Genomic DNA, 12,399 nt, shown 5'->3' with positions numbered 1-12,399 from the left:
ACTTTTCAGTCTTAAATCTGTATGCTAGATATTGAATAAGGTGGGATTATTGATTTTTGTGATTTAGAATGATATTTCTGTTCATGTTTTAAAAACAAAAATCAACTCTCTGTATAAATATATCAGAACTCGGGTGACCGCTAAGGCCCATGGGCCTCTTGTTCTATCTAAATTGGTTCTAAAACTGTACTACTGAATAGAAACCATATATGCTCATCGGCAAAACCCCATGAAATCAAAGTATAACAGGAAAACATGATTTTAATACGATGGATACTAGAAATGTTGATTTGAAATGGTATGTTACATTATAACGAGGTGACAGTGCAATTTTCATACTTTGTTAACGACCGTACAGTCCCAATACTTATACATACATGTATATATCATTTCTGACTTTACGTGTTGATTTGTTGTGATCAAATCGTTATTTAGAATAATAAGTATGATGTTACAAATCAAGCTTTGAGAAATACGATGAACACTTATCGTTGTGTATGATATATTAGCTGTTAGAGGTTTAACCGCATGATAGAAAGTAGACTGGCTACCAGCCCCTAAGCATTTATGAAGAATTTCCCGGCTGCATTTAACTACTAGCTAATCTCCCCCTAGTTTGAAAACATAGAAAACACTTACCCAATTATTATTAGAAATTATTAGAGTTTATTTTTTTCTAAATGATTTAATATTCTAGAGATTGGGGCCAGTCTAGACAGAAAGTTACATGTGAGAAAACTACTTTTACAAGATGTTATATGGCACAGAATCGGTACAATATATATATAAACTATTTTAAGTTTATTACTTGTTTATCATCTTTGAATGTATTAATTCAATAACAGAAACAAAACATTAGAAAAGAAATTTTGAAATATTCATAAAATTAGCAAGCTTTATCTTTAAAGCTTGATAATTTTCTTTTCTGATTTCAAGTCAGAAAGNGTGGGGGGCGTACAGTATTTGCTATGTCCATCCTGTCTATGATTTTGATAACAAACTTTATACAAAGGTTAAGTATACAAAAACCTCAGGTTTTATAGTTTCAAGGTCGAGGCCAAGGTTATTGTCACAAATAGAAAGTTTTCATCATCGCTCTATAGCAACTTTATTTCTTTATAGATTATTCAACTGATTTCTCTGTGTATGAATATACCTTCATTGAGTCATTACTGGGAGCCTTAGTCAAAGTAACTTGTATTATACGTAGAAAATTATCAAAAATTCAAACTTGTGTTTAATTACCTTACCATGGAGGTATTAAATGTCATTTTCTAGCTTTAAAGATATTTCGTGTTGTATATGTTTCAATATCTGAATTCACTTAAATTTTCAGTAGTTTTAATTCTCTGTATTTCACCTTGATTTACAGAACTTGATTGTATTGGCAACCTGGTTGGTGATGTACCTCATCCCAGACATGCCAGGATCTGTGAAGCTCCAGATGCTGAGAGAAAATTTCTTGGCCAAGGAAGCACTTTATACAGCGGAGACAGTAATGAAGGCAAGACGTGGCGATGATAATGCCACAAACGCCACCAGTACGCAATTCTGATGACAGCTACAAGATTTATCTCCTAGAAAAATGATAACTGGAAAAAAGGTCTGATACAGAGGAGGAGTATTTACCCATTTACTGACATCAATCAACAAACTCTATCATTGTGTGTTTCAGAGTTCTGTTTATCAGAAAGCACAGGAAACAAATATTTGATTTTGCAGAATTTTCTGGAGACAATTTGTATCTTACTGTATATAATTCAAAGACAATGGTTAACTTGTGATTTTTAGAATAATCTGTGGTTATCATAAATACACATTTTTCATATTTTTTTGCCAAAATCTCAACCTGACGACAAATTATACATTTAAGTGTTTTTCTACGCAGCCTGAAAGGGATATTTTTTTGCTTGAAATACGTTTACGACAGATCATGTAACTTTCTTTTTAGCTTCAGTGTAGCTATAATCCATTATAACCCAGTACTTTCAGGTTGTAGATATATTATTAAGTATTAAAACCAAAGTCTTGTGATTAGACATTTGATTTAAAACAAACATTGAATCTTTTGTTGTGAAATTTTTATAGACATACATGTATATACTCGTTATTATTGAAAACGGTTAGAAATAGTTTGTTCCTTTAAATCTAAATACATTTATTTTCTCTAAATATATTATAAATCGTAGTTTTATTCAGTTATATATATAATTTATTTCTTTAAGAGTTTGTGTATGAAATATTATATTCACTTATAGCCTTATATAAATATTATACCAAGTTATATATTTTATCAATTAATCTTATCATTGTTAATTATTAAAAATATGTGTACCACAAATATTCTTTGTGAAAGAAACTTACAAATAGTGCTATAAAAGAGGTTTATTTTCAATTTGAAATAAATTTCTACAAGTAAGATGCTGAGGAAATAAATTGTATGATTTCATATTTGACCTTGTCATGAGAAAGGGTCAAAGTTCAAAGGTCATCTTCCTTTTACATACCATTNTACTACTGAATAGGAACCATATGGTTCTAAAACATCTACTGAATATAAACCATATGGTTCTAAAACTACTACTGAATAGGAACCATATGGTTCTAAAACTGTACTACTGAATAGGAACCATATGTTTCTAAAACTACTACTGAATGGGAACCATATGGTTCTAAAACTGCACTACTGAATATAGGAACCATATGGTTCTAAAACTACTACTGAAAAGGAACCATATGGTTCTAAAAATGTTCTGCTGAATAGGAACCATATGGTTCTAAAACTGTACTACTGAATAGGAGCCATATGGTTCTAAAACTGAACTACTGAATAGGAACCATATGGTTCTAAAACGACTACTGAATAGGAACCATATGGTTTTTAAACTGTACTACTGAATAGGAACCATATGTTTCTAAAACTACTACTGAATGGGAACCATATGGTTCTAAACTGCACTACTGAATATAGGAACCATATGGTTCTAAAACTACTACTGAATATGAACCATATGGTTCTAAAACTGAACTACAGAATAGGAACCATATGGTTCTAAAACTACTCCCGAATAGGAACCATATGGTTCTAAAACTACTACTGAATAGGAACCATATGGTTCTAAAACTGAACTACTGAATAGGAACCATATGGTTCTAAAACTACTCCTGAATAGGAACCATATGGTTCTAAAACTGTACTACTGAATAGGAACCATATGGTTCTAAAACTGTACTACTGAATAGGAACCATATGGTTCTAAAACTGGACTACTGAATAGGAACCATATGGTTCTAAAACAACTACTGAATGGGAACCATATGGTTCTAAAACTACTACCGAATAGGAACCATATGGTTCTAAAACTACTGCTGAATAGGAACCATATTGTTCTAAAACTGTACTACTGAATAGGAACCATATGCTCATTGGCAAAAACCCATGAAACAAAGTACATGTATGACAGGAAAACATTATATTTATTACGATGGATACTTGAAATGTTATGTTACATTATTACAAGGTGACAGTGCAATTTTCATACATTGTTAACGGCCATACACTCCCAATACTTACATACAGTACGGCCTATTGATATTCCAAGTGATACGCTAATCATCAAGTTTTAGGGTGACGCGTGCCCCTCATGATCTAATCACCGTGGTTCGTGATGATAGGTCAATTATGCCGATCGGTCATCAAGACTCAATCACGATGGTTTGCGATGACAAGTCGAATCGCGATGAACCCCCGCGATCGGGACGTGTAGAATCACGAGATGTCAGCAGGACTCATCGGCGCTTACTCATGCGATAAGATAGATGTCCATATTTACCTGTAAAATAGTCGATATGGAGGGGAAAATTCAGCCGGTACCATTCAGCCATACCTATCGACGTTAAGCTATGAAAATCAAGCATACTCGAAACCCAAAATAAAACATACAATTTTGTTTTTACGTATAATGTTGTCATGTGATTTTTAACTTTGAATGATACCACAAATCATTTGTTATAACTATGATCAGCACGTGTAAAAAATTCACCACGTAATTGGTTTTGTGGTGGTGTTTTTTGTTTTTTTTTACTACGCTACGGACCATCTGATAATGCCTAAAATTTTAAGAGATATAAGAGTTCACGGAATTTCCACTGTTTGTCACTGACAAGTAAAAGAATGTAGACTCTTTGAATAATTTACGCGAGCAATTTGTTACAGATTGTATTTAAATTCAACATGGAATAAGATGGACAATTTGAAAGCATGATCCGTATCTTAAATTGTGATAAAAAGAAAGGAGAATATGACACATTTATACTGTTTAAAATGGTAAAATACAATTATCATACAGTCTGTAGTACTGTTAATCTAGCAAGATAAGCTAAAACATAAAATATACCGTATCGATCTGTGAAACCATTAAATGTCTTGATATCAATCATGTCTAATACAGAGCTCAAGTGTGTTAAAATGTTAGGTTTTTATCATTAATGTAGTTTTTATTTAAATCCTATAATTCCTTTAAACATAATATTACGTAGTGGGTCATTGAATGAAAAACGTTTTCACACTGAGTTCATTTGCATCAACATCACTGCTCGTCACTCTCTAGTGATCCTATCTTGTCTGTCTGTCAATCAAACGATGTTGAAGGCCGTGCCTGACGACATTCGCCAATCAGCCAACGGGTTGTTTTTGTTTCACTACCTGAGTGTCTGATTTACTTAATGAAGAACACACCATTTTCTCGAACTTTTGGAAGTAGTCTGTCCGACGGACTTGATGGACCGACTTTTATTTTGCAATATGGTTTCGATCCATGTAAATATAATGTATACATCGACATATATATATCCAATCTCCCTCATATCGAACTATAAAGTATAACCTATGATCTATACAATCTTCAATAAACATAAATATACAGCATGTGCTTATACAACGTCTAGGGTTAAAAACCAGAGATGAAACTTAAAACCTTCTGACGTTTACCCCAATTTGATCCACAGATCAATACCTATAATCTCCATGTCGCAAAGACAATTAAAATACACTTTTCGTGGTTTTTTTTATAAAAAATATATCAAAAACGATGTTCTGCCATGCTCGAATGATCCACTATCACACCTGTACTCCCATTCATCACGTGTACCTTCACACAAAGCTCGTGCACATTGCCGCTACTCATGAATATTCATGTATGCTAATCTTAACTTACGAAACTATTAGACATATTTCCTGCTATACTGCGTGACGCAGGAAAGTTACATTACCTGGACAAAATTTAAGTATAGTCTGTTTCTATATTTCCATAGCATATATCAACATTAAAATCAATTCTCTCATTACACTACTTACTGTGATGATGAGAGATCTGATTTTAATTAGATTGATAAAGGCTTTGGTTCAGCTTAAAGTTTCTGTGACCTCGAAATTTATTTTTAAATATTGTAGAAAATAAATGTTAGATTGGTCAGTTATCATGGTATATTCGATGCAGGTCAATTTCGTCAAAGGTCAGAGTCAAGATACAGTGGCGGACCCAGGGGTGTTGCCCTAGTTGCCCGGGCAACACCCCCTTTTTTGTGTCCAAAAATAATCTCCTAAAATTTTCCTCCGTTTCATATAGGTTTTCCTTCTAATATCAACCATCCCTTGAACTATGATTTTTTTATGGCTTCCCCTTGCCAACAGTTTGAATATCTATATATGCCCAAGGGTGTTGTCCAAACAATGAGTCCACCACGTATACTTATACTCAAACAATAGGAAATTAATCCTCTATTGTCTATATATAAGTAGGGTCTCCAATCTGGTCAGTGGTTATGGCTCACTGGACTGACATTACCTAATCTTATTGTTCTAATGATTAGAACAATAAGATTAGGTAATGTCAGTCCAGTGAGCAATATAAATGTCACGGTGTGATCATCCTGTCAGTTTTGACAGGACTATACCATCTGTTGGAATTAGGTATATAATAGGTAAAGTGTTATTTCAAAGGTAGAGTCTATTTCATGATAGATAAACCTGTATTTTCACCTGTGGTTTCATGTACACATGCTCACCAGGAGTGATTTTTAATAAAAATATAAATTCTAAAAATTACAAAGACAATGAAGCACCCTCCTTAGCATCACTTTATCAGGCGAATAATAACCAATGTAAGCATTTAAGCCTGGCATGTATATCCTTTTCATTAGGTGTTGCCATTGCACATATGTATGCGTACAAAATCATAACTCATATTTATGACAAAATAAATCAATATTTAATTGTCAAAATGCTCGCATAAACTACATGCACATGAAGGGCATGACACAAGCATCAACATTTTAACCAAAAACCTACATTTTTACCATATATTTTACCGAAGTTGTAAACACTCGCTCCGCACGGCCATCATAAAATATATATACTCTACGTTATAAATATAACCTGGAAACTCAGAAAACTATTCTACGCCTCACTCGATCTGTTTGACAAAGTAAATAATGTCCGATAAATTCTTGGTATCGCTTGAAATAGTTAAGTATTACATCTTCAGAAAGAAAGAAAAAAGCATCGCTCCGCTCGGCTGGGAAATCATAATTGTCACAATCTCAGAATTCTATTTATTTTGTTGGTGCCAGAAAGTAGTATACATGTACAACCGACATGACCCTTCTAATTTATTAGTTCTAGATAAGTGCAACAAAATGTCTTTTTCTGAGTTTAAAATTTGGGGCAACACCCAAAATTAATTCCTGGGTCCCCCCTGAGATATACAGGATTGGGTCAATGTAAAGTTATTAAGCGACAGTTATGAGTTTGAAATTGTAGGAAATAAAGAAATAGAAATTAAATAATAATGGTAAAAAAATAATGTGATTAACAGAAAGATATCGATTCCTGATAGGGAATATAAAAAATCAGCTAGAAAAAAAAGACTGTCAAATACACAATGGTATTATAATATTATATATTGATGATGAAATGTGGTGTGCCTATTATAAATATTGTTTGTTCTGTGTGAATTTCAGATACAAAGGGACTATGGTATTTTGAAGACCGTTTTGTTTTATATTTCCGTCCTTGTTTTATTTATTTATATTTTTATAAAGTGTTCACGTGCAACATTTGACATAGCTTCTAGAGCTCAACGGCAGTGTTCGCTTTGCAATAGAAATGACGTCGAGGATGAAACCCATTTTATTTTGTTGTGACCAGTTTACTCGGAGCTTAGAACCAAATATATTAAACCCTATTATTTCCGTCGTCCGTCCGTCTATAAATTGATACAATTATTCGCCTGCAAAAATGTAAAAACAATTGAGAAACTTTGGTTAGTATCTAATTCAGGCTACTTCTAAAAGAAAGTCTATACTTAATATCTGAGCAATCGTGTATATTCCAGCTTTGTGCCACTGACAATGATTATGTATTTTCTTTTGTATGTTGACAACATTGTTATGATGTCATCTTGTATTTTACTCTATGTTCTCCGCCATCTTGCATAAATGGATTGTAATATTTACTTGTATGCACATGTAAATTTAACTCCTATATGCGATCTGTTGCATTTACAGAGAAAGAAATTGAAAATTGAATTGAAATTGACATATTTTTGCAGCAATTTTCTATCCAACATGTAAATAACATGTCATACCGCTGACAGTAAATTATATGACATGTTGTTTTAATAATTAGCAAAAGGTGCCGCTGATTTGTTTCTTTTACTATTAACATTCGGGTATTGTCAAACGGAATAGAACGCTTGGCCCAGATGTCAAACGCTGACAGTCATCAAAACGTGTTTTCATAGCGATTACTTGGACACCTGGACGTGTAAAAAAAGGTGAGATTTCAACGTAAATAGAGGGAGTGCAACCACTTGTGGTCATTCTATGCTCGACATTCAGTATGACTAAGCGAACTTTGTGCAAATTAGATACGCAATTCCTGGTGCGGTATCTGTGCGACCAGCAGATGCAAGTGAGAGGACGGCGGTTCATTCGGGACATCGGAGAGGTAATTATTTGCATAAGTTTTACAAGCTTTGGTCGTGAAATATCAAAATATGTTTTTACGTATACATGTATATATATATTCTAGCCAAGTTAAGACACATGCATGAATATATGTGAAGGTCGTGTAAAATTACCTCAAACACTTAAATGAAATGTATTAGTTTTTAGATTAACACGTAATTTCAAATATTAAAACACCAGAAAAATGCTGACAGGAGATAAGTATTATAACTAAAATAAAGACCTAATAGTTAGGACATTTGTATGTAAATAATTTCTAATCATTTAAAGTGCCTTAAGTATTGTCGTAGACCAGTATTAACGAAGTTACTCCTTTTTGTTCTAAACTGTATAGTAATAGTGTAAGTGTGGAAATTATTTATTTCTTTTCCTACCGCAGTTTAAATGTTCAGGCTTGACATCGAAACCTAATTTGCTGATATAAATCGCCCTTACACAAAATGGCATGTCAATGTTAAAATGTATTTGAAAAACGACTAACAAGGGAGGGGAAATCGTTATTTTGATAAACAGTACATATAACATAATTTGGGACAAAAACATAAAAGCATATAGCAAACTAGTAATTTATAAAATTTCATCATCGTTCCGAGAGTATACCTTTAAAATATAAAATATTTCAATCAACCAGCCGTCCTTGTATAAAAATATTAGCCAAATGACTCGTTTACACATTTTGCTTGATACTAAGGATAAATCGAAAGAATCACATTTAAGGGTAAAAAATGAAAATGGTGCTTATTTCTGTAAAATAATATTTGTTGTCAATCGTTTACTTAAAACATATATATATAAAACGTTACTTAAACTAAGGTAATGTAAATTAAATGGATATTTTACACATTTTAATGGTTGCTTATAGCATCTTTTTTTTTATGGAAGGGGTAGGGGGGGTCAAAACACATGAAAACGAAATAAAAACTACCATTTCAATTCGTCGCATCAAACACTTCGTACCGTGTCACTTCTAGATAGAAGATTCTAATTCCTTAAGGGTTGTCAAATATAAGACGAAATGGATGATTGGAATTGGAGAGAATAAACACATCAGTTGTGTTTTTATTCCAGTGTTTGTTGTAACTTAAAATATTGACGTCTTCTCTTCATCGAGTTCACTATTAACATTTTCTCACATTTAAACATTTTGTTTGATAACACAGATTAAAGTACCGGAATACCGTTCTTTATCTGTTATTATACGTTAAGTCATAATGCCATCATAATAGCCCTTGACTTACGCTGCACATAATACTCGAAAGAGGGTGATGCAGAATATATAGATAGATAGACTTTAATTGACGTTTTACATGCAAGCGTCCGAATGACTCTGTCAGCGCGACACGTGTTTTCCACTGAGGACCTTGACGTCCCACACCACTAATTATTTTACTTTATGTTATGACTAGTGACACCATCCCACCAATCGTTCATTTGAAGTTCATCAAATTAAAATTTTCCCTACATGAAAAGACAGTAACCCTGATGTTTACAGAGCAAGGGGAAACCCCAACCTGGGGAATCCCCGCCTTTTTACACTTGTAGTTCTACGCCATTCTATTACTGTAGCAATGCATTTTTTTAAATCTTAAGACCTTACTCTTCGCATATGTAGAAAGTCCCTATTTTATATGACAATTACTCAGAGAATAGCTACAAAACATGAGACGTATCATGCCATGCATCACAAAATGAAAATAGTGTGTGGTATATGTGTTAAGGTCATTGGAGTGTATTGATAAACGGAAACAGGAAGTACATCCCTTGTTGAAAATCCAATGTAGGGAGACAGTATCACAATTTCCGCAAATTCTGATGTTTAATATTAAACTGATGAATATTGTATGCTTATTATTGACAAAACAGTGTGTTCTCTCAATATTAAAGTATTTCAAAGCAATTTTTTGTACTTCAGGAAACCGGCTACTTTTTCACTACTGTGAAGTTTATTAAGAACGATAACTCTTAAGTGTATATGGTTTTATTATAAAATGCAAATTTTTAATCGTTTATAGATAATTAATTTTACACAATTTCAGCGTTTTTGAAATTGATATGCAATACTAATCTATGTCAGTTTCATTTTGATGGACATTATTTTGCAAAACATTGCGTGTTTCATTTTTTTTTCAAAATTCACTCACTATTACATAGATTCCCATTTAAAATCCTTACAATTCTGACAACCTATATTGTTTTTGTGGCACACATTTTTCTTTACTTCAAAGCAATATTACAAGAAAATTTGAAGAAATTCTACTGAGAAATGGCGACACAATGTTATTACCTTAAACAGTATGAATGAGGCAACTCTTGTACCGTTTCCGGTACTCTTGTTTTTTCGTGTATATATATACAACTATCTATGTTTATTCTGTATTTGTATTAAAATAGAATACTTTGCCGTCTTACTTGAATATCTTGATTATTTACAGATTCTGTACGCATTATTTACATGTGTTCGTAATTAAAATGCTTACCAACTAACAATTTGTAGTCTACCTTTCTGAAAGAGAAAAATATTCCCCTTCAAAACATAACAGAAAGCTTATTGGCAGCCGGTTTTGAAATAAGAATCCGTTGATGTTAATAAGTATAAGTGGTAGGGTTAGCTTGCCGAAAAGGAAAATTGTGCGGACCTCAGAATTTTGGTGTATTACATAAATTCTATACAATTTGTATAAAATATAACGTCTAAAATTGAATTTGAATGGTTCGTATTTAGCAAACTATGTAATATGACCCCAAAAAGAAAATTTAACCTGTTTTCAAACTGAATATGAATTTGCTTTATTTACTAAAAGTTTTTTTACAGAAGAAATAGTGTTAATGTTAATTCATGTTAAGGCCCGTAAGTCCTATTCAGGCCCGATAATCCGAAAACTGGTAGGCATTGAGATTTTTTTTAACTTTTTTTTATAAGCAGTAAGTTTGTCCCAGGTTAATAGTTTGAGACTAATTGCTTGAGTCGGCAACCTTTGAAACGTGAATTGTAATACCTTGAAACTCATTTTGATTGGGTAGCCAATCAGCGCTTGTGCTGTTAATCTGGGCACGCCTATATTTTTGACAGCCTGTCGCAACCTTCCCGGTAATTTGAGCTACGTAAATTGAGATACATATGATATTTGATTTCCAACAAAGAAAGCCAAAGTCGTTTCAGTCAGAAATTAGTTGATTTTGACATTTCTTAATATTTTCCTGTGTAGGTAGCTCCTAGGTTGGACCACGGACTTTGATAATTCCGTGGTTGGACGTAGGAGGAAATCATCCGTATATTCATGTCTGCTACAGTGAAAATTTCATACAATACGAGTGTCTATGAGTGTCAGCCCCTTGTTGATGATAATATTCAATTATTTCACTAATGTTTTATGTATCTTTTTAGTTGTTTGAATCTACAATTAATATTGATGTAACCATGAACACGGCAAAATACCAAATTTTTCATTAAATTATATTTAGAAGAAACTTCTTCCACCGAAATGGAATATGCCAAAAATTAGCACGTACTTACGCACCAAATTTGTATTAAAGGATTTGTGCAACGAAAAATAAAAATTCTGTATTATAAAAAAGTTGTGTTTTAAACCCTTATTAAAACGCCCAATCCCGCACGCGTTGTTTGGTTACATTGAAGTGACACGACTATTGGGTCATACGAGTTGACCTCTGATTTATGCATATTTCGTGACCCGGAACGAGGCCACTCCCTTGTGACGTCATAATAGTCCGCGAAAAATCAAGCCGCCGCCATAATACACTGTTTGTTTACATATCGTATCAGCTGATCACAGTCTCCGAGTTAGCGTAAACAGGAAATCTTGTTGTGAAAGCCAACGTAACTTTTTGAATGAAAGTTGGTGTGTACTTTTATTTGGTAAAATGGTGTTTTGTGCGGCTTTCGGTTGTTCCAATAGACTGAAGAAAGGAAGCGGAATTTCGTTCTTCAAATTCCCGAAGAATCCCGTGCAGAGATCGACATGGGAACATTACTGTCGAAGGTCCAGCTTCACAGCAACAAATCATCACACCTTATGCAGTGTGCATTTTTCAATGGACATGTTCCAGTACCACAGTTCGAAATTCGAGAGTTTGGGATTGAACTTTTCACGGAGGGCAAAGCTGAAAGATGACGCATTGCCGGACATTCCACTGATGGAGAAAGAAAATACAGCTTATACAGACAGGTTTTCGTCACCAAAGACAGCCAGAGGTGCATACGCCAAACGCCAAAAAGCAGATGTAAGTCACAGATTTGTTGCTAACCTTAACCCATTTAAATTTTTAACAAGAATTATATAAATATAACAGCTAATTCACACACCCACGTTTTAAAAGACATCTGTCTTCATTTGTTCATCTTCAGAAGTT

The 12,399-nt window shown here is 33.3% G+C and overlaps 2 protein-coding genes across 2 annotated transcripts in view; both read left to right on the top strand.

The window, feature by feature from the left end:
• The window catches only part of LOC110454164 (anoctamin-4-like), a 7,650-nt gene extending 5,470 nt beyond the window's left edge, over positions 1–2,180 (top strand). Inside the window, exon 3 of the mRNA XM_021503539.1 lies at positions 1,373–2,180. Coding sequence (XP_021359214.1) covers positions 1,373–1,555 — 183 coding nt within the window. The 3' untranslated portion in view covers positions 1,556–2,180. The remainder of the gene's footprint in view (positions 1–1,372) is intronic.
• Positions 2,181–7,841: 5,661 nt separating this feature from the next.
• The window catches only part of LOC110454171, a 31,890-nt gene continuing 27,332 nt past the window's right edge, over positions 7,842–12,399 (top strand). The window contains exon 1 of the mRNA XM_021503549.1: positions 7,842–8,008. Coding sequence (XP_021359224.1) covers positions 7,901–8,008 — 108 coding nt within the window. The 5' untranslated portion in view covers positions 7,842–7,900. The remainder of the gene's footprint in view (positions 8,009–12,399) is intronic.

This window comes from Mizuhopecten yessoensis, unplaced genomic scaffold (genome assembly GCF_002113885.1).
Source record: "Mizuhopecten yessoensis strain PY_sf001 unplaced genomic scaffold, ASM211388v2 scaffold7713, whole genome shotgun sequence".
In the NCBI taxonomy this organism is placed as follows: domain Eukaryota; kingdom Metazoa; phylum Mollusca; class Bivalvia; order Pectinida; family Pectinidae; genus Mizuhopecten; species Mizuhopecten yessoensis.
This window is presented reverse-complemented; position numbering and strand designations above follow the sequence as displayed.